This window comes from Lissotriton helveticus, chromosome 5_1 (genome assembly GCF_964261635.1).
Source record: "Lissotriton helveticus chromosome 5_1, aLisHel1.1, whole genome shotgun sequence".
In the NCBI taxonomy this organism is placed as follows: Eukaryota; Metazoa; Chordata; class Amphibia; order Caudata; family Salamandridae; genus Lissotriton; species Lissotriton helveticus.
The window spans coordinates 1985540900-1985564903 of NC_136065.1; the positions used below are offsets into that span (position 1 = coordinate 1985540900).

At 44.7% G+C, this 24004-nt stretch overlaps 1 protein-coding gene across 4 annotated transcripts in view; it reads left to right on the forward strand.

The window, feature by feature from the left end:
* The window catches only part of MSL1 (MSL complex subunit 1), a 595596-nt gene that overhangs the window by 534316 nt on the left and 37276 nt on the right, over positions 1-24004 (forward strand). For all 4 annotated transcript variants that reach the window (XR_013595080.1, XM_078645683.1, XM_078645681.1 and 1 more), the window contains 3 exons: positions 3947-4011; positions 7894-7961; positions 21105-21229. Coding sequence is in view for 3 of the 4 variants with exons in the window: in XM_078645683.1 (XP_078501809.1) it covers positions 3947-4011; positions 7894-7961; positions 21105-21229 (258 nt within the window). In the remaining variant the exon portion in view is untranslated. The remainder of the gene's footprint in view (positions 1-3946; positions 4012-7893; positions 7962-21104; positions 21230-24004) is intronic.

Consider the following 24004-nt stretch of genomic DNA (forward strand, 5'->3'; position numbering starts at 1 on the left):
AGGGGTAGGGACATCGAGTTTCAGCAAACTAACGAGAATAGTTTAATAATAGGTGGTTAGTGAGTAGCATAATAGGATCGACTGATCATAATAGAATTATGACAACCAAGAAGGATAAAAAGGATCACAATCAGGAAAAATATGGTATTATTTGACATTAGACAATCAGGTAGCCAATTATACCATTGCGGTGCGGTGGTTCATGGACTGTTGCAATGACCTGCAAATGGCAAAGACCCAATGGTATCTGCCTCTCCCCGGAAAGAAAAGGTATCGAGCCAATTGTAAAGAATCTCAGCTGGGAAGTTGTACTTTCTGTCTGCAAAGCGAATATATGCCATTCATGTTGAATTGAACTTGTATATGAAGGAAATACAAGCTGGGTGATATGGTACCAAATAAAGTTGGCGCTCACTCTTGACGGTACTGTTACCTCTTTATTATGGTGCTGTATACATGAGTTAGTATACAGCGGGAAACTCCAAATGTAAAGATTACCTGAAAATATGGGACGTGGTCTACATATCTTGTAGTATCAGTGCAGAAATGTGCACAAAGTGAAATGTATATCGGGCAGTGGGAAAAGGGTGCACTTATCGATAATCTCTCACTGTGAGACTGCGTGACCTAGTCAATAATAAGAAGGCCCAAGAGCAAAGCACCTACCTCCATGCCGGTTGTACTTGCGTCCGGGCCTGCATGAGAGGGTGTGTTGCATTGAATGGGGAGTCCGGGATATGAACACTGCAACTATTGCTGTTGAATAGTCTACCAATTTAGATATAACATTTAATAGCTAATGTATATTGAAATGGAACTTGACTGGAATTATGTCAAGCATTATCTGCAGACTTACACACTCCATCCCATGTGGACAAGCATATGTGTGGTATGGATATTTCTCAACCGAAGTTATCTACCAGCACTTTCAGTGATGATATTTGCCGTATACATGTGAGACATTGCTTTTAGAGTTACAATTGCCGTTTTAAAGCCTTCCCCTCCATTCCATGTTTTCTGTAGATCATACATTTTGTACATCACTCCCCACGTGACTACCTACAAGAAGTCACCTGATTAGAAATTAACTACTACTACCTTCTGGCCGGGACGGAAGTACAACCGGCGTGGAGGTAGGTGCTTTGCACTTGGGCCTACTTATCATTGACTGGGCTGGCATTCTCCACAACCGTTTTTATAGGTTGTATATTACTATTACTCACCGATTTCGCTTCACAGGTTACAAAGGGACTCATTGCCTAAAGACAGGTAGGCTTATCTTTACGCCTACCAAGTTAAGACTACTGTGTGAATCACGCAGTCTCAAAGTGAGAGATTATCGATAGGTGCACTGATTTACCACTGCCCCTATATACATTTCACTTTGTGTACAGTTCTGCACTTTCAAAGATATGGATATGTGCACCACGTCCCATTTTTCAAGTCATCATTACGTTTGGAGATTCCCGCTGTATATTAACTCCTGTGATTGCATTAGGCATGAGATGTAGCAGCATGAACTGAAACAGACTTTGGTTGACATAGACATGGAAATTTGGGTCACCACAATACTGTACATCTATGATGTATCCTTTTATCTACACAATGCAAGTGTCTTGTCATTCAGTTGTTTTTCCAGCCCTGAGGAAGTGGTGGGTGTACATCACCCGACCGACGAAACACATGTTGGCTGGACCAGTAAAGAAGAAAATAAAAGCACAAGAATGCTAATACTGTTATGTGCATCTATACTGTATATCACTGATGTTTACTGGCATATGCGTGCTCGGGCTTTGAGTTGAACCTGTATACAGTGCAGGAATTTGGATCTTTTCCTAAAGAATGTAGGCCCAAACGTCATTAAAAGAACCATTGATTTTCGCACTGCATCATATCGTTTGTGGAAAATTGGAAGAGACTGAATATATTTGATCTTAATACTATGGGAGACCACTGTCTTGGAGTGTGAAAGTCAGTGGACCTGCTTGCACCCTATTTTAAGAGTGTAGATAAAACTAATTATTTTCAGTCACAATACAACTATACGTGCTGAAGATTGGCTCTGGTTCAAACAGGTTTTAGATTGATGGTTTTTGATACCAGTTTCCTGTTCGCGACAAACTAGATTTTGTTGACTAGTGTCATGGCTACTTCTTATGGACGATATTGGTCCTCTACAGCATACACACTGCTTGGGTTAATTGTAAGAAAATATTTTTTTATTTCTCCTACAGGAGATTCCCAAAAAAGCCTCTGCATTTAAACCTGTGGGGATTATAACTCCTTATGCTCCTACCAACCCCACCTCACGCTTGCAGACAGTTTCCACAACGTCAAGAAAATCTTAGCACCTAGTGCTGTGTGGCCTATCCCAGCTGCAGAGCTGTGCTTGGAATGTGTTCCTGTTCTTGGAAAAGAAAAGAGGCTGACGAATAGTCATCAGCTTGCAGTTCACAGTAGGGTACCACACTCCAGTTTAGCCTCTGTTCCACAAACGTACAAAATTCCTTTTTACATTTTACCACTGGTTTAGGAATTTTGTCTTCAGTCCTTTAGGTTATAGCTGAAGATTGCCCCCTCACCAGTACGATACCAACAAGACAGTCATGGTGGTAGTGACCACTCACTTAGTAGAAGAAAGTCTAGAATCCTTTCTTAGATTATAAGCGAATTTGGTTATGTCAGTTGGTGATCTGGGGGACCACTAAGTTCACACCAGATCTGTCAGTCAAATAAGCAAAGTGTTTCCTTGTTCAAGGAGAACCCAGTAAGCAGAGTCTCGTAGCATAGTGGAGAAGGACATTTCTCCTCCAGAAAGGATTGTCCTGCTTCTAGAAGCTGCTTTTTACTTGTAAGTTTTCAGTCGAGTCACAAAGAGGGATTTGTGACAGCGATAGGGCCTTTTTAAGGTACAAAATCCATTTTGCGTGTCAGAAAATTCTTTCAGGCTGTTGAACGCACTTTTGCGTTCTTTCTCAATCTTAAATGGGGAGCATGAAAGGGGAGTCAATCAATCATTTGTAAAGTGCACTACATACCCGTGAGGGTCTCACGGTGCCGGGGGGGAGTGGGGGCGCTACTGATCAAACAGCCAGGTCTTGAGTATCCTCCTGAAGGTCAGCAGGTCTGTCGTAGGCTCAGTGGGAGGATGTTCCATGTCTTGGCGGCGAGGTGGAAGACCCCTTCCTATTTAAAATTTGGAAAGGAGAGTATCAATAGTTTGCAACTGTGGTCGCAAACCATTGAGTTTCCGACCTCCAAATCCGGGTAATAACTGATTTCAAAGAGGACATCTTTCCTAGTATTGAAGATTTCATTCCAATTCACAAACCAGTCAGTTTGCAAATTGCACATTTGTGGTTTACGAATGGGAATGATACATCAATGCCCTTCAGTGATGCAAGCACCGTACTTTGCTAAGCTTTGTTTTCATGTTTGACTACTTTTGAGATAGGTGGTCCCTTGAGAACATTACTTAGGTGATTCTCCTGTGGAAATTTACATCAGTGGGGACTGTTTGTACGTGAGGGAATAAGCTGGCATGCTGGACTTTAAAATTTGGTGAATTGTTGATCCTGTGGTTTAGTATTATTCTGAAGAGAAACACAGGAGAAGGTGGGTTTTGGAGAAAATGAGTTGCAGATGAAGGTGGTTCGTTGAGACTACAGAGAAAATGGACTGGTTTCTTTCTTCGCTGGGAGATTGGATTTTGGAAACTGCCCTTTGCATAGATTCTTATTGAAAAAACATTGGTGCTAGTTTCTTGGGAAACCTGCTGAGCAAATGAACTACAGGCCAGGTTCCTTGTGGAGACTACTATTTACTTAACTTTGTTTTCACGCATCTGGCTTGTAGTTTGTTCACGTTGTTCTCTCTTCCTAGTTCTTTGTCGTTGAGGAGTTGTGCCTGTCTTGTTTATAAACTGTAAATCTTTTGTTTTCTGCAGTTCCTTCTTGGAGGGAACATCCGGTGGAACCCCTGATAGACGTATGCCCTTCAGAGATACCAGAGGTATGTAAACCTGAGAGGAACTGTTAATTTTGAGCCTTAGAAGAAGATATCCAACCCATTTCGTACTTGCCCTTCCTCTTCCAGTGCTTTCCAACTACTAGAATGTGACCCCTTTACCACTAACCAACCCCCTGTAACTTTCTTCCCGAGCACTACAACATAACAATAATTGTTCCTCAGAGGAAACTTCGCCCCCTCCCCATTTATTCGCATCCACCCGCCAACTAATGTTCATTCTGTTCTTTTGATTAGTGTTGAAAATGGATATCACAGTAACTACAATACATATTTTATGAGCTTCACGTATCCTTACTGAAGTATCCCAAATTCTGTTAAGTTCTTCACATACCTGCTTTAGCTTCGTTTTGTTCTTGCTTATTTAAATGCAGACTTGAGATGGATTTTTTTTTAACTCACGCATGATCATTTTGCTAGCTTACTTTTTAGGTTTCGCCTGTCGATGCGCATGCGCATCGAGCTTGCGAGCCTATTGCGGCCTAACCACGCTTTAACTAACAAGCAAGGAATCGTGGCGATTCCTTGCAGTGCCCGTGACTTTTAAGCTCAATGCGCATGTGCATTGAGCTTAAAAGCGCGTGCACAGCCGCCCGCATTCCTCCGACACCTTTGAAGTGAAGCTTAGCTTCACTTCAAAGGCCCGGCTTCTTCACACCCACATGCCGCTCTCGCTCTCCCCGCTCCGCCCCCTCCCCTGCCCGCCTTGTGCATTTCTCCTACACCCCCTCCCCACAGCAATGCCCTCCGTCTGTTGTACAATCCACATGCCGCTCTCCCCGCTCCGCCCCCTCCCCTGAGTCATCCTGCCTGCCCAGACTTCTCCTCCCCCCTAATTACATCCCGCTTTCACTTGTTAGTGCATGTCCAGTTAACGGAGCTTCAAAAATACAACGGCGTCACTGCCTTTATCCAATCAAGAAGGTACGAGTGCTGGCAGATTTTACAGGGGTGTCCTAAACGTTTGTATTTTTTATTGGTCTAATAAATGGGGCTAGATTTGTCGGGCATAACTCCCCGCCGTCCTGAAGACTAAAAATCTACACGACGCTAAAGTAAAATAACTTTTATCTTTTTTTCAAGTAGCAGAGTACCAATTGTTTGGTGCAGGATTTTTTTTTATCCCCACCACACTGAAAAAGCCAAAAGCATATATGTTTTAGCATGTGTTTTTGATGAGGCACGCACGACTCGTTGCAAGGATTTTTGAACAATGGACTGCAAGGGACAGCTTAATTTGACTGTGTTCCTGTGATTTGCGTGCTGCATTCATGTATGTTATATCCGACTCTGAGGCTGATCCTATCTTCCTTTCCTCTTGCCAGCGACTAGCCACATTTTGGTAATTTAAGGCCACCTGAAACCATCCTCTTAGTGCTCCACCTTACATGTTGAGGCCCTGGAGCTGTAACCTCTTGACCTCGGGAGGTTATGAGTCTAGTGGTTTTTATTCCCTCTGATTCGGCAGTATCTGCCGACTTCCTTTGCAACATTAGGGCCTTGTTATATGAGGAAATTGGAAATACCAACAGGTCCTGTAAGAGGTCAAAGATCCCTTTGTGACACCAGGTTTGTCCACCGTTCTGAAGCAATTGCGAGAGGGGGCATTTATCCAGAGCCCCGCCCTGCAAATCTCCCGCCACCACTAATTGAAAACTGCTCAGCTGCCCTTTGCTGCTCTGTGGGATTCAGCTCCCAGTTCACTTGGAAAACATGTATTCCTGTTAAGGTACCATTAAGCCTCCGACCTATCATTGTTCATTTTTTCGTAGTTGTTTTTTACCCGTTTTTTGTTACTTTTCAGTGGCCGCATGTATGGCCATACTTACATTCTAGCTCCGCATGACAGTTTCTGTGTCTTTTTAAGCGCAGTAGGGACTAAGTACAACACAAATAGAATCGGTCGTCTAATGCAGAGGTTATCTCTGCAATATGTGATTTCACATTTTAAATCTGGCTTACCAGATGTCAGTTTCTACAACTAATGTATTCTGGGAGTTGCAGTCTTTTTTCACAATCCTTCAAGGAAAATATCAGAAGTTAGCTGTTTGTAAATGAGGAGCTCATTTCTGGGAGTGTGACTTGTACTCACTGCCTAATCGTGATTGAATTGTGTGCAAGGGCTTTTTTTCCATTTTAAATGACTCAGATCTGCTTAGGGCATAGATCTCAAGTTGCCATGTGTCAGTTACAAGCATATATGTATCCATGATTGTTTGTCTTTGGATTCCTATACTTATAGCATCTGATGGATATTTCTGACAACGCAACGCCACTCAACCACGCAACACCACTCAACCACGCAACGCCACTCAACCACGCAACGCCACTCAACCACGCAACGCCACTCAACCACGCAACGCCACTCAACCACGCAACGCCACTCAACCACGCAACGCCACTCAACCACGCAACGCCACTCAACCACGCAACGCCACTCACACACGCAACGCCACTCACCCACGCAACGCCACTCACCCACGCAACGCCACTCACCCACGCAACGCCACTCACCCACGCAACGCCACTCACCCACGCAACGCCACTCACCCACGCAACGCCACTCACCCACGCAACGCCACTCACCCACGCAACGCCACTCAGCCACGCAACGCCACTCAGCCACGCAACGCCACTCAGCCACGCAACGCCACTCAGCAACGCCACTCACACACGCAACGCCACTCATCCACGCAACGCCACTCATCCACGCAACGCCACTCATCCACGCAACGCCACTCGTCCATTTGCAAAACGAAAAATCTAAAACTCTTCTATTGCGAGACCTATTGCATTTTCAATGCTTGTTTCCTGTTAAGTGCATTGCAAGACGAACTTGTGTTTTAGAACGTCATAAAACATGGTTGAAAAGTGACAAGAGAGGAGAGCCAGAGACTGTAACAGCACTCTCTCGTGCGATTGTAGATAAATGAGGGTGTTAAACCTTTCAGAATTATCTTATCTTGAACAGATGTTCGCACCCCGAAAGAAGTTCAAAATGTTACGTGTTAGAAGAGAGGCAGGCGGTTGCGGTTATTTTGTAAGCAAGTGTATCATGATGTGTTTCCAGTGTTCTTAAAAAGGTGTTTTTACTTCTCATTTATTTTCACTACAGCTTTACTAGAATACTGTTTAACTTATTTTTAATATTTGCTCATTAATGGCCACCAGGCCGTTCTTTTAGAGTTCATGCTTGCGATTTGGGGAAAACCATGCTATGAGTGGTGTGCTAGTTGTTAACACTTTCTGTGGGCATGTGATACTATTTGAAAAAGAGTATATTCAGTGGCATAGCTTCAAGGGGTTTTGGGGGTATTATGCTATTCCCCCCCGCCCCCACACCTCCACCCCATATAATTGTATTCTCTGAATAGTTGTGTACAGGTGCTTTCAGTCGAGTATGGCGAGGTGTCCGTCATATTTCACCTGGGATTGTTGCATGCAAACACATACATTGTCTGTCATCTCTGTTTTGAAAGTCCCAAAAATGATGTGTTTCCCTCACTTAGTACTCCTACCAATCTGCATTCCACTTCCTTTTCACTGCTCCATAAGTCCCTCACACCTTACGTATGTATTTTGAAATAATATCGGAAAATCAGCAGACACCCTCCTCCCCACCCCTCTCCCCCCCCATATTCCTGACCAAGTTACACCAAGAAGTTAGGCTTACTCTTGGGTAAACATTTGTGGCTGCTGGCAGTTATACATAGAAAAACTGCTCCCCATTAAAACTTGAGGACTCCCTCGTATGTTTGGTTTAGCCTTGGTCCAAAAATAATACAGCAGGAATAAAAAAAAGACTTTTTTTTCAGTAAGTTTAAAACTTTTTTTAAACCATCCTTATTCATTTTCCTATGTTTTCAGAATTTAGATGACAGTGTGTTTTTCAAACGTCATGCAAAGCTGGAACTGGATGAAAAGAGGCGCAAAAGGTGAGTTTAACTTTGTATTAATAGTTATAGGGTTTACTGACCAATTAGAAGGCTGTGTGATCTGACAGTGCCATTAACCCTTTCCTCCTTTCATGACCAGTCCCAGTAGGCTTCTGTGATAATCTCTGATGCGATAGGTGGGATTTTAATATGGATGAAGCAATACATAATCTAGACTAGGGGTCTTCAAACTGGGTGGGTGTGCCTCCTAGGGGGGGGCCTCGAGTTACCCCATAGGGATGCCTGGCTTTGGCCAAAAGAACCCTTATGCTTATAATAGTGCTTTGTTTTAAGCAGAAACTTAAGCCGCTCTGTAATAAGCCCTCACGAACATCTTTTGTCATTTATATCCTAGCTGGGAGTGTGTGTCAACAGGGAAGAGATTCCAAATATTCTTCAAAACCCCCCACCCCCATTTCTAATCACATGGTGGATACATTTACATGTTAGTGAGGCCTGCCTGACCAGAATAGTATGTTTGGCAATCACGTTTGTGATTGTATTTTTAAACCAGTAACAGAACTTAACTGCAATGTTTAAATAAGTCTAAACACATTTAAACATTGGCAATTTAATAGAAATAATTTTGAAAATTCTGATGATTCCCACCCCTCTTCCCCCCCAAACCACCACTTGGTCGAAGGAGGGGGGTTGCGGGTATTCAAGTTTGAAGACGGCTGATCTAGACCCCTGTCATCCCGTTCCTTGCACATTTTATTTTGAATGATTTCTGACTCATTTACTGTCTTTGGGCAACATGTTCTTTCACCATTTTGTTGATCTTTATAAGTGCTATCAAAATTACACTGTGCTGTCTGTATGGGTGAAGGCGTTTCAAAAATATATTAGTGCAGTTTGTGGGGCTTGTTGAAGTAACCGAAAATGAAAAACTTGCCTAGATGAATCTCTTTATTTATGAGCGTGCAGACCAAAGTCAACATTTGGTCATACGTCTTTTTGTGGTATGGTGTAGGCTGCAAGACAAACTAAATACAGGTAGTACCGATGTTTCATTGAACATGTACTAACCTTGAATTTACCTAAGGAAAATAATTCAAGTTCACTATTAATATCACAGTCTGCATGTTATGTTTTCCTAGTGAGTGACAGGTTGTTTCTGTTATGTTCTGTGCTGCTGCCGCCCCATTGGCCCATTTTCGTTCCAGAATCTGTGTCCTATTTCCCTAGATAGTGGCACACTATTTCTTTTTAGGGCCTCAAGTGAAAAATAATGTTCCACTGGTGAGTGCCACGCTCATGTCACACTGTAGTGAGCACCAAAGCTTCTCCTGATGCAATTGCCACTATTCTACAAAAAGCGCCTACTACGGTTTCTCTTACGAGTCCTACAGTATTTCTGGCTCATTTAAAGTCATAATGTTTACCTGCCGACTACCACAGTCCTTCTGCCCCTTTTCTCTACTGAGCATTTATTTCAGTAGCTTATTCCAATGCCTGTAGCAGCATTGTTTTACTATCATCTGAGAAAGCATAGGGATCGTAGATGCTCCAAATGAAGTAAATGTGGTTTCCTTATGGGGAAGCAAAGTGTACTAGTTGCGAGCCATTATTTCATTGTACTCTGCCTTCATTAATTTATCCTACATCTTTTGCCTTTATTTCCACCTGCTGTTAAGCCAAACAACTCAGTAGCTATCACTCTGTTTAGTATGGGTTAGGTGTCTGGAGAAGAACTAAATACATCAAGAAATGTCCTATATTGGGTTTTAAGGTTTCAGACCTGTGTGTGGCACCATCTCTATAGCCACATTTGTCGTACAATACTCTTTGTGTCACTGAAGCCATCACAGTGTTAACATTTTTTACTCAAGTGGTTTATTTATTTATTTATTCAAAGTTTTATATAGCGCGAACATGATCCTTACAGATATCAGAGCGCTTCACAAAGACAGGGAAGGGGCAGTAGGAGTAAACAGAGATAATGGGAACAGTATAATAGTCAATAACATGGTAATAACATGGATAATAAAAACATACATAAAACCAATCCATATACAAACAGGTAAGGAAGTAATATAGACCAGCATAAGTCATTGATCCCACTACAACGGTGTACAGGTGGATCAGTAACCCAACGTGTATCATATCTTGGTCGGTAGTAAGAGAGTATCATAGTAGTGCCCCCAACAAGTAGAGTATAGTGCCAGGGGATAGGGTGAGCAGTGGTACAAAGCAATGCAGAGTCTCTGAACCAACATCTGTAGCGATCAGGAGATCTTGGCCAGAAGGATGGTTTTCACCTCTTTCTTGAAGAGTGCAGTGGAGGAGATCAGCCTGGTTTCAGAAGGGTTCAGAGAGAAAAAGATTATTGCTTGTATTCTTTGAAGATATGCACGACCGTGTCTTCACATAGAGAACAGTTAGCACTAGCTGCCATATATTTTCGGAAGGAGTGCCAAGATCATTTTCCATCGGGTGTTTTTATGGAAAAAAGCCGCAACAGGCATGGTTTCAGAAATTGCCTCTCCTTTTAGAGGAGTGCCGAGCATCAACTGCTACATGTGTCATAGAAAATGCTTAACAGAGATGAGCACCAGAGTTCTCCTGGTATACCTAGTGGAGATGGCCTACCTTTTTCAGCAGGATCATGCCAAATATAAAATGGTCACTTATTTATATCAAGTAATTTGGCAGCATAAATTGCGCTCTGTCTTTACAAAAAATGCCAAATATAGAGAGGACTTCAAATGTCTCAGGATTCCACTAGTAGCATTATAAGGAGGTAAATGTCCAGCATCCATTTCCGCTTGGACAATCCAAATACAGATGGCGTCAGATGTCTGATAACTTCACTAGTAGCCTTGATGCATGAGGAAATCACTATCCAAGACTTCCTTGTGTTTTCAGAGAGAATCACCACTACAGATTGTCCAGCATATTCAGAGAAGGAGCACCCCATGTTGATTGCCTTGAGTTTATTTTATTTTTAAAGTTTAATATACCGCAAACATGATCCTAGAGGGTATCAGAGCGCTTTAAAAACAAGTTGCAGAACACATAGGTAGACAAGTGTGGGAGAAAAGCAACAATCTATAGAAATAACAACAAGAACATAATTACATAATGTAGGCAGGTATTGAGACCATACAATTGCCAAGTAACAAAGTAAGGAGCGGTACATGCTAGAAGAGAACAAGCATTTACAATGCAATGGTTTTGCCTTTGTTAAAGTTTGAGCTATTGGCAATGCTCTTGACAATTTTTTTTTTTAACATAAATAAATGTCATTGTTATTTGCAATGCCACTAGCTTTATCTTTCGCAAATGACACCCACAAACACCTACAGAGAGCCCCCAACACACCCCCACACAGAGCCCCCCCACACACTGCGAGCCCCCCCACACACACTGTGAGCTCCCTCCACACACTGCGAGCCTCCCCCACACACTGCGAGCCACCCCCCACACAGAGAGCCCGCACACACCGAGAGCCTCCCCCACACACTGAAAGCCCCTCCCCCACACACTGAAAGCCCCCCCCCCCCACACACTGAGCCCCCCGCCCACACACAGAGAGCCCTCCCCTTGTCTGGCATAAACAACATACACAGTGAGGTCAAGGTCCTAGAATGCGAGTGCACGTATTGTTGTAAAACATCAATAAGGCACATGAGGATGACACACAGAACCATGCATAGGCACAATCTTGCACAGTGACTTTACTAGATTGAAAAACCCCATAACTTCTGAAGAATCTGAAGATTGATGTATAAAAGGTTGCATGGATGAATGATGGATGTGTGAAAAGGTGGGTGGATGAATGATGGGTGGATGGATAGAAAGGTGGATGGCTAAAGGATGGATGTATGGATGGAAGGATGAAAGGGTGGATGGATGCAGGATGGATTGTTGAAAGTGTGGATGAATGGATGAAAGGATGCGTGGAAGGATGAAAGGGTGGACGGATGAAGGACGGATGGAAGAAAAGGTGGATGTATGGATGGATAAAAGGTTGCATGGATGAATGATGTATGGATGTGTGAAAAGGTGGTGGGATGAATGATGGGTGGATGGATGAAAGGGTGCCAAAGATGCCAAGACAAAATGGTGACCGGAAATAGTTACCCCACCCTGCCGTCAAATACCTGCAACGAAAGAGAAATAAATGAAGTCCAAAATTCCGAGCATTCAAAGGGACAGTGAAGGAGACCCGACACGAAAATCACTTACCTGAAAGTCCTTGCACCACGGAGACAGCGAGCCAAAAGATCCCAAGACAAAATGGCGACCGGATATATTACTGGCAGACAGGTATCGTCTATCTTATTTTGGAACCCATAACCTCGCTGACGATCGGGCATGAGATATCTCCGGAAAACTCATGCGGAGTTCGAGCATGGTCATGCACCAGTCCAATTTCCCCACTATGGCAACCGAAGGCAAAATCCGCAGGACTTGATTCTTGGTGTAGGGTGGTGGGGGACTTTCCCTGACCGGATTCTAGTGGGGCTTGAATCAGGGATGTCCCTGGAGCAGGTGGATCCGAACGGCGAGGAGCAGACGGTGTATGTCCTGGGCTGCTGCTACAGGTACGGCTGCTGCACTTTATTTTTAAGTGCGCAAGAATACTCTGTGGATGGAGGAATAAGCAGATTGGCATGAGACTTGGTGGAAAGAAGCGCCTGGGGGTACCCCCAGGAAAGCCCAACAGCATTGTTCCAAATCTTCAATACGCCGGTTCGGTGATAGGTGACAATGAATAGGTTACCAGGGATCTTTGCTGGACCACGATTTTTAAAATTGACAAGCAGTGTCGGCGGTCTCCTCTGGAAGATGCTGTGCCCTCCAGCAATAAACTTCACCCCTCGCTGGGATCGCTGCTGGATCGCGCGCCCCTGCCACTGACCTTCTCGATGCGCCCCGACCTGGCTGCTGCTGATTGGCTGGGTACAGAGCCCAAAGTCTTCCCTTCCTTGGCATTTTACATACCCATCTGAAGAATGAACCCCCCCCCCCCCCACACACACACACACACACACACTCTTACAATTCACTTCATTTCGCCTTTGCACCAGAAAGCCGTGTGAGTTTGCAATTTGCGCTTTACAGAGAAGAGGTTGCACACGTGCTGTAAGTGTCATCTCGGCACTGCAGCTGGCACACAATACGCATTGTGAACCCCTAACAAACGCAGAAACGATGACCAACCGAAAAACAGAATACACGCAACTGCGAGAACATTGTCTGCTCTTTTTGATGGATCCGTCATTGGTGTGAAGCTCATGAAGGGTTGCCCTAAATTCAATCAAGACCTTGTACTTGCGCACCTCAGATGTGCCAGGGCGCAGGTAGCCTGAAGTACACACAGCCACCGGGGCCTAGTCACACCGCACACGCAGGAGATAATAAAAACACAGAAACAGACGGATTCAGGAAGGGCGTGTGTTGACACCGCTTATGCTCTCCCCTTCTTTCTTTCTTTCTAACCCACTCTTTCTGCTCCTCTATCTGGAGTTAATTCACCACTTCATGCACAAACTAGCTATCTCTCTCTATCTTACTTTCAAACTATTCTGTGCAGCTCTCACCCCTATCTATTTACAATGCCACATAATGCCACTATATAAAAACACTACGCCACTATATAAAAACACTACACACCACACAATTCCACAGCTAACAAAGTAAAATCCAACACACATAATTCCACTCCACACACATCCACTCCAACCAACACACATGGGTAAAAGACACCGTCATTTACAACGCCAACAGCTCTAACTCTCACAAATGCGAGACCAATTGCATTGCAGATGCGTGTTCTGCCTGCTTCTCTCTTGCTGTAGGTTGAAGTCTGATGATGAAAAAACAAGTTGTGGTGCCCAGAAGTGAGCGCCATTGCCCACCACCAGTAAACCACCAGCAAAAACAAAGCACTGGATGGATGGCAAGAAGAAGACCGTGCAGGATGCAAGTGTAGTGGGGGTTGTCTGCTGTCATTGTGTTACAATATATTTCTACTCTCAAAAGTCCTTGTTCCTGTCATGACTTATCTCTAGAGGTTCCCGTGTCAGGGCAAGGCTTGTTGTGGCTAATGAAGGCCGGTCCTCCTGTCACCCAAGCAGCCCTTCCCTGGGACGGCCCTGTCGGGGTCACTGCTGCCAAACATCCCCATCCCCGGGGAGGAGGAGGCCGGGCCCGAGGACGTCATTAACTATTATCCATCACGTCGACTGCTCCACGAGGTGCCGCGCGGACTAATTGCTCGCCTTTGTGCGCGGCCCTCTGACTGGACAGGGGACGGGTTTTGATTTCTCACTAGTGTGATTGGAGTGGGCAGACTGCAGGGCTCGGTGAGAGGACAATGCAGCCCGATGGCATTGTCTCACAGCCGACCATCAGCTCCTCATGTACCACGTTTACGCCCGTTTCGCGCGTTTAAGTAACAATTCTCCCCCATGCTGCTGTGTGCAATTAAATATACGCGCTACATCGAGGCACTTCCACAGGCCGCAGCAAAAACACTCACTCCCATCCTAGGACTCAGGGTCGCGTGCTACCTGTCTGCAAAATGTGCTTCGGTAACTCTTCAGGGGGCGAAGCGCTTTATAAATACGAACATAACACATTACGATTATAAGAAAGTATCCCCCACTGCGGGAGACTGCGTCTGAGAGGAACTGATATCCTGGGAAATCGGGACATTAGTCGACAAGCTGGGGCCCAGCGGAAGTCAGTCACATGACATGTCAGACACCTGTTTGTCCGAGAATCATTCAATTTCTGCCCTGATTGGATCGGCCTTGCGAAAGGAGGCGTCGATCTGAGAGAAACCCACTATCGCTTGACATCTGACAAATTCTGCCTCGCTCACGTTTTAGGGGCACAACTCCGTATATATAAAAAATAGAAAAATATATTTTTGTCGATTATGGCCCCTAACATTGCATCATACAAACGTTAAGCAAAGAAGTCAACTTTTTGAAAACACTTCGTGCAAACAAGACAACTTTTTAAAAAGTACGTTTTCTTTGATTTCAGCAGTTTCGTGAACACAACAACCTCCCCAGAATCCTTCACGCTTCACCTGGTTGGCTGAATGGTGTTTATTTGGCAGAAACACCCTGACAAAACAACCTCCCAAGTTTGCGCATCTTCCTGGTGGGTTTTGTTTCTGCCGCCTCTCAGGAAGGCTTAGGCAAGCTCGTTCCTGTCACCTCCCATTACACACAATGGACATGACATGGCTTTCCAGTGGTGACATCCCGGTGACCCCAGGGTGACCTCTGCCCTATTTTCAAGCCCCCCACTTAGTATCTCCACTTTGACTCGCCCCTCTAAAATATTTAATCCAGGGCTCCATGTTGTCCTGGTATAGCGAATACCCCAGTCCTGGCCTCCAAGCCTCTTTCACGCATGCCAGTGCCACTTTTAGCTGGATTTTAAAACGATATTGAAATGTAATCTGCTGCGCAGTGGGTAATGTGTAACCGTTTAACCAGACCATTCACTTGTAAATAAGTATACAATTTATTATCCTGTATGTGTTTCCCCGTTTACTATCTCAAGCACCTATTTCAGTTGTTTTTTCTGTTTCCAAAAACACTATTTTCACTGTTCATTAAGTTACAACCAATCAACTAACTACGAGCGAAGGAGGAGACGCAGGCTGCTTCCTCCTCCGGAGGACGTGGCGGAGGCTCGGCCGGCTGGGCCAATCCCAGCGCGGCCCTGGCTGGAGGCACACGGCTGCTTCCTTCAGGCCGGCTTCTCGCTGCGGGCAGCATCTCCGGTCTCCCTCACAACACGGGAGACCGGCAAGGCAGGCAATGGCAAGGCAGGTCCCGGCAATGCCGGACCAGATTCAGGGGCGTTCCCGGCTGACGTCGCGTGACGTCGGCAAAAGCCAAAGAATGTCGGGAACGCCCCCGTGTCTGGTCCGGCATTGACGGACAGGCCCCTCGTCCAATGGCAAGGCTCCATTTACGGAGCCAGCCAATGAATGAGGAGGGCCGACCCAAAGCACACTACAATTCTCATCAGGTTTTCGCCTGCGCGAAAAAGATGCGCAGAGCGCATCTTTTGGCGAGGCAAAACCTAAAAAGACAAAAGCTTCTAACTCAGCGACGTGCTCATCAGTAATGCTTTCACTTCCTTTTTGAAGGAAAATGTTGAAGGAATCAATTTAATTTCCACAGGTCGGGAGTTGCAGATTCTCTGGGCATTACCTGAGAATGTACGATTGTACGTTTTCATAGTTGTAAATTTCTTCGGTTTGAGCTGCAGAGTGCTGTAGCTCCTTGAGGAACGGGCACCTCCCGACAGTTCAAGCTTATTTGCCAGGTAAAGAGGGGTGTTGAAATGCAGGTTTATGTGTCATACATGCAAGTTTTAATTGAATTCTTGCCTCAAACGGAAGCCAGTTAAGAGATTTCAGGTTCAGAGAAATGGGGTTGGTTTTCTTGGAGCCAGTGGTGAGCCTAGCTGCTGCATTCAGAGATGCCCTGAGGGGGCTAATCTGTATCTTGGTAGGCCACAGAGGGTAGCACTACCGTATTCCGACTGTGAGATGACTAACGCTTGCACAGCAGATTTGAAGTCATCCCGGGGGAGAAAGGGTTTTAGTTTCCTTGGGATGCTCAGTTGGAAATTCGCTCCTTTGGGAGATGCGCTGATGTGATACTGTATGTTTATGTTCTTATCCCGCACTATTCCCAGCGACTTCGTAGAGTCTGTGATGTGCAGTTGAAAGCGGAGAGGTTTTTCAAATATTTTTCCACGATGGGGGTTTGCTTGGTCGGTGAGATAAGGAGGAATTCCATTTTGAGGGCGTTCAGTTTGATGTGGTTGGAGGTTAACCAATTTTGGGTTTAGTGCAGGGTTCCGTTGAGTGGTGTGATGTCGTCCGGGGAAGAAATGTTCATGTACAATTGGGTGTCATCCGCATACATGTGATACTGGATGTTAGATGCTTTGAGGATTTAGGGCTCAATGAATAGGTTGAAAAGCGTGGGGGAGAGAGGACCGTTGGGGCACCCCCAGAGTGCAGGGACTGGAATTGGATGGAGTTTGATTGGATTTGACTGAGAGTTCTGTTATTGAGAAAAGAGGTAAACCATTTTAGTACAGCGCTTGAGAGCCCCATCCTACGTTCCAGAAGGTCAAAAGATTGTCATGTTTGACGGTGTCAAAAGCAGATGAGGTCGAGTAGGATTAGTAGGCAAGATTCGTTCTGGTCAAGCATTGTGAGAGCGTCTTGACTACGTGAGTGATGGCTATTTCTGTGCTGTGTCCGTGACAGAAACCCAATTGGAATTGATCAAGAAGTTGGAATTCTTCAATGTGGTTACACAGTTGTACATGAATGCAATTCTCAAGGAGTTTTTCCAGAGTAGGGATGTTTGTGATTGGTCGAAGATTATTCAGATTTTCTGGGTCAGCCGTAGGTTTTTTGAGAATAGGCGGAGCCAGTCTGACTAAAGGAGGCAGTCAGGGATCTCACCTTGAAGAAGAGAAGCATTGATAATCTTGGTTCAGAGTGGGACTAGTGACCATATAATTTCTTTAAAGAAATTGGGGGGGGCGGGGTGGGGGGGGGGAGGAAATCATTGAAGTAATTTGAAGGTTTCAGGGTCGAAAGAATGTTGATGATGGATGTGTTGTTGAAGGGTTCAAATTGACTCCAAGGGGCATTGTTTTTAGGGGAGAGACCGAGCACAATAAGAGGATGTGATGGTAAGGAGGAGTCCGGAGAGAGAGAGAGAGAGATCGATCAGGGCAGACCTTAGTTCAGATTCAATCTTGCTCGCCTTTTCAAGGAAGAAGTTGGCAAAGTCCTTGCAGTTTGGTTGAGGGCACGAGATGATAGGTGATTGGATAGGAGAGTTATTGAATTGTAGCTTAGTCAGCTCAAACAGCCTTTTGGGGTGATTTTTGGCTTTGTCCAGTTGGGTTCCAAAGAAAGGCACTGTTGCCGATCTGATGTGTTTGTTGAACATACTCCTCAGTCTTAAAATCTTAAGGAAATCAATAGATGGAGAGGACTTCCAAGAGCGTTCTGCTAGTCTCAGGTTTCGTCTGTCTGAGTTTAAGCTGTCATTGAACCATGGTTTGGAGTCTTTGTTGGACTTTCTTTTTCGTTGTAGGGAGCAATTGCATTCAGGGCTGTCAACATGGAGTTGTTGTAGTGTTCAGTGAGTTTGTGTACGTTGGACTTGCACGCCGGAAGAGGTAGGGACAGATTGCAACGAGATATGATCTCATTTACATTTTGCAACGTTCTTTTCCAATGTTTTTGTTTTGATGGTTGGAATCTTTTGGTGTTCCAACTTTCTAGGATTCGGAAGGTGTTGATCCGACCAGTCACAAGGGGCAATAGATTCCAGTTGAGTTTGGATTGGAGATGATTAGATCGAGGGTTGAGCCTAAGTTGTGTGTTGGGCTGTCACATAATTGAGTCAGGCTGAGGTCAGCTAGGAAGTTTTTGAGACTGTTCACTGCCTGATCATTCGGGTCATTCCAGTAAAGTCACCAAGAAAGATCTGGGGGCAATGGAGACCCAAGTTGGATGAGATGGTTTCCATAGTTTGTTCGATTAGAGGGAGGTTGTCTCCAGGAGGATGGTAAAAGATGTGTGCAGGTTGCACAAGGGTCTATGCTTGCTGGTGATGTCTATGTACATATATTTACAGGTTGAGAGAGTTGCAGAGGAGGACTGCATTGCTGAGAGACTGTTACGGTAAATACAGGTTATGTCTCTTCCAATTCTCTTAACTCGATCAAGTCTGATAATGTTGTGGCTAGGAGGGACTAAAATGTAATGGATAGAACCTGAGGCGTCATTAAGCCAAGTTTCAGTGAGGATTAGGAGGTCGAGTTCCTGATCTAAGATGAGATCAGCGAGGTCCGTGGCATGTTTCACAGCTGAGGTACAGTTATGCAACATGCATTTCAGGTGTGATTTGTAGTCTGTGTAATGGGAACTTGCATAAGGTTAACAATGTTTAAGGCATTAGAGTTGTGTCTGGGAGTTCTATGCGGGTTTGGTGGAATGGTTTGCATAGTCTCCGATGTAACTTGCTTGTAGCTCCAAGAGGGTTTAGTGGGGAAGTTTGTGTGGTTCCAGGAGAGACAGGGTTGACGGATTGAGAGGAGTTGTAGGCTTGGCGGAGGGAGAGAATGTCCTGTTCAGATAGGTGGTTCTTGGAACTGGTGAGTCTGGAGGGGGCGTTTGGGTGAGAAGTGGTACTCCAGTTCGGGACCTGCGCTTTCTGGCAGGGGTCACTCGATAACGTAGAGCAAGGAGTTGATAGTTTAGGATATTGGTTGGTCACTAGCAGGATCTCTTGCGAGGTCTAGTTCCCCTGTGACCTATCATAGAAGTTTATACTGACTCTTATGAAACAGTGTGCCTTTGGATTTTTCTTTTTTGAAAGGATTGGCAGTGGTATACCTCGTGTTGTGAAATGGTAGTACTTGTAATTTGATCATTTAAATTAATTCACAGCGTTTATGATGCAAGGGTTTCAGAGTTTGGCGAAATGAAAAAAGCGGGTCACAAACATATTGAAATTTGTTGTATTAGAGAAATTCGGCTTCTAGTGATTGACCTTTGAAACATTGTCCTTCAACCACCATCGTGGACTCAGCGAAATCCCTGGGCATCACACTGGACGCCAAGCTCAACATGCAGCAGCACGTTAGCAAAGCCACAAAAGCAGCTAATTTCCAAATCAACACACACTGAGGAAAATCAAACCCTTCCTCCCTGCTGAAGACTTCCAAACTGCTGTACAAGCGTTAGTCATCCCTCGAATAGACTACGGAATTGTGGCCCTCAGTGGACTCCCTCTATCCACAACAGCACCCTTAAGAGCCTCCCTGAACGCTGCCGCAAGACTCATTACTGGCTCAAGAAAACATTCGCATATTTCCCCAGACTTAAAGTCCCTAAAATGGCTGCCTTTTGAAGCCAGAATACAACTAAAAATTGCAGTTATGACACACGCGGCCGTGCACCACAATGCACCCAACTACCTCGCTCAAAAATTGTCATTATCAGGAGGTTCGAGATCCAATAGAAGCTCAAAAAATCTACTCCTGAAACCCTGTAGATTCCGGAAAGAGAAAACCTACAAGCGCTCCTTCTCAGGAATGGCACCCAGGATCTGGAATGCGCTCCCTCCTGAAACAAGGCGTATCTCCTCCACTGCCCTCTTCAAGAAAGAGGTGAAAACCATCCTTCTGGCCAAGATCTCCTGAACCTTATAGGTGCTGGATCAGAGACTCTGCATTGCCTTGTGTCAATGCTCACCTTGTCCTTTGGCACTATACCTCTACTTGATGACTATACTAAAACACTGGTATAAGCCTTCCACACACCCAAGGTGTACCTGAACACCTCTGTAGTGGGATCAATGACTTGTGCCGTCTCATATTACTTGTTTACCTGACTGTATATTGATATGTTTTATGTATGTTATTATTATCCTTTCATGTTAGTGACTACTACATTGCTCCCACTACCTCTGTTCATTCCTACTGCCCCTACCCTGTCATTGTGAAGCGCTCTGATATCTGTAAAGATCTTGTTCGCGCTATATAAAACTTTGAATAAATAAATAAATAAAACCACCCTACTTTTTGATGATCTTACCTCTGCATACGAAGTTTTTGGGAGTTGACAAAGTTCACAGCTTAACGAATTGACAATTTTACACTTTAAAAAAATGTAGTTTATTGAAATTGTCCGTTTTGCACAACTTCATCATGGTAACGTAAATCTTGCACGTTTCTAGTCGCCAGCTGCATGTACTTTCTGAGTGTGGCGTATACACTTATGGGAGAGTTTTTTTTAAAACGAGTATTTTACTGTTTTAGAGGGCTTATTGACGGAGTCGACTTGTAATTTCGAAAGCAATGATGATTGCTTATTACGTAACGTAAAATGCAAAACCTCTGTTATGAAATTGTGTAGTATTAACAGTACAAGATCTGAAAAAAGTCTTACGGTGCTGCATACTGCTGTCAAATTTTGATTTTAGAAGTGTGTAGGAACATATCCTACCCCTAAAAGTAGAATAGGTGTCAGGAATTCAGGCTGGAACTGCAGGGTTGACTATGCAATGAACCCGTTTTGTTTTTACTTTGCTTCTTACGATATGGATGCTGTGAATTTTGCAGGTGGGATATTCAAAGGATTCGGGAACAGAGGATCTTGCAGAGACTGCAGCTTCGAATGTACAAGAAGAAAGGGATTCAAGAATCTGAGCCGGAGCTTACCTCATTTTTCCCTGAGCCGGATGATGGTAAGTTTCTTTAACAGCGGAGTTCAGCACCTTTTTCTGTTCTCAAGTGGGCTTGTGTTCTAATTAATAGTTTGGTAGAACATAGTACATGAGTTATTTGTGTCTTTAAAACGCTGCACAACTCCCCCAATCCAGTCGCAACATGCTTGAAGATAAACAAGACCTTTCTTTTATTTATGGAAATGGCAGGCAGAGGATGCAAATACTAGAGGAAAAACTCTCAGGTATGTGAATCTGATGAAGGCAAGAGACAGTAAAACTCTCGCATGGCTGTTGTGGACGGCGCACCAGTAAAATGCAGAACACTCCTTGAAGTTGGCATCCAGAGATGTTTTAGAGGGAATTTATCTATTAGAAGAGTTTAAGACTTACACTTAAAAACCTATCTGCCCACAAAAAAAAAAGTAGAAATCTCCCACATAGAGGAAAACCTGGATGGGGTAGCTTTGGCAACACTAGAGCCAACCTGCAACAGCCAATTTCTGTGAAGGAAACCGTGAATGGTATAGAGGGGATACTGGGAAGAAACCCCCCTGGCTCTAATGGGCTCCCCACAGAATCTTCTAAGGAGTACAAAGCAATAGTAGCCTCACACCTGACTGCCTTATACAAGGAAGCTCTAGACATTTGAAAACTTCATCATATAGCCTGAGAGGCCTGGGAAGGATGAAAAACCATGTAAATCCTATACATCATTATCTTTAACGGACTTGGGCAATAGGATCCTTGCTCAAGTCATTGTTAACTGGCTGAAGTTGTGGATAAAGTATCTGGTCTTCCTGGAGCAGTTGGTTTTTATCCTGCACAAACAAACCTCAAACCGTCTAAGGACCGTATTCATCCTCATGAACCGCATTTGACTTGATATTAATGCAGTCACTCTGTTTCTAGATTCAAAGAGAGCTTTTGACTTGCTTGGAGTGGTCCTTTTAATTTGAGTTGCGCACTAACCCTAACATCGTAGGATTAATTAAGCTGCTCAACTGGGAGCAGGTGGCTCAAGTGCATGTCAATGGGTACGCTTCCCGTTCATTACTAATCTATACAAGTTCACGACAGGCAGTGGCGTAGCTTAACCTACTGCCACTGGGGGCAGACCATAAGTTTGCCGCTCGGTGCTGGTAAGGGAGAGGGGGGGATGGCAGACAACGGATGACTTGTTCGGAGGGGGGAGGGGGGTGTTAGTCGGCAGACACGACTTGCTCACCTCTGCGCCTCCCTCCCTAGTAGCTACGCCACTGACGACTGTACTCCTTAAGTCTATTTCAATTGAGGTGTTGGCAACCTAACCTGGTTGAGGGAGAGTTGCCTTCAAAGTGCATCACATTTCCGACTAAAGAAGGATTGCTATCATTATATGCAGATGATGCATGCTTTTTGCGAAGAACCCGGAAGCCAATTTGCCAGCAATTATTAGAGCAGTTACAAGCCATTGTGGCCTATCAAGCATACAGGTCAACTGGGGGAAATCTGAAATGTTCCTCCAAAGATATGTGACAAACAGGCAGTTATTTGTGTACCCAGACCACTAGTGTGAGGAATGAGTCCTATCTGGGCACGTTTGCAAATGGGGATAAACAATTGGTTCTCTGGTATATTGATAGCCCGGTGTTGGGAAAACTAATAGGGTGGATAGAGATGGCTATCCCTACCGCAGTCAATGGTGGGCAGAGGTTGCCCTCAGAAAAATATGGTGTTGCCTAGATTGTTAAACCTGTTTAACAATTTCCCATTCCCCCATAGCAAACATTTCTTTGGCAAATTAGGATAGATCCTGGCTGACCAAAGGGTGAGGGTTGGAGGGGGGACGCTAGGTTCAACTGGGAGACTCTTGCTACCATATGAAGAGGGGTTTTGCGATTCCTAACCTAGAAAGATACTACCATGCATTGCAGTTACGTGCAGTGTATTGGTTGCTAGAGAGGAGAGTACAAGAATAATAGCAGAGGTGGGGCAAGGGAGGCTCTGGGAAAAGGGCCACTGCTGCCAAACAGTGCCTGCCCATAAATGGGGCTCAGGTGTTTATTCACTTTATTTCCTTTTCTGCAAAAAGGACCTCTCTCAGGGCCATTCTGGACCTCAAACCGCACAATGGATACCATTTTCACATGTTGTAGGACGTCATACCACTCTGCAGCATGGCAACTACATTGTGGTATTAGACCTCAAGAATGCCTACCTCCACATCCTCATCAATCCCCCCCCACTAGCGCTGCCTTCGGTTCGTGGTAAGTGGGAGGCATGTTGTGGGCAGGCCTTTCCTAGATCCCATTCCGCAAGTTCCCCACTACAATGGACACTTCCCAAGCCAGGTGGGGAGCTCACCTCTACCACATCAATTACCTGGAACACCTTGTAGTCTGAGCGTCTCTACTGTTATCGAGGCAAGGTAGTTCTGGTCAGAACAGACATCATGACCACCACGTACTATCTTCAGAAGCATGGGGGACTCACTTGCTCTCCCTTTGCCAGATAACTCAGAATATTTGTTTTTGGGCATTCACCACTGCATTCAATTAATGCGGAATATTTCCCACAGGGGAATAATGACCTGGAGTATCTGTTAAGCAGGATGCATCAATGAGTTCATGAACGGGAACACCACCCACAGGTCCTACACCAGTACTTCCAGCATTGGAGCACTTCCAAATTCGACATATTCGTAACCGCAGACCATGCTATATGCCCAAACGTCGTCTCGAGGTACCCACACCCTGATCCATGGGCGATGCACTATGGATCACTTAGTCAGGTACATTTGCCTACTATTTTCCA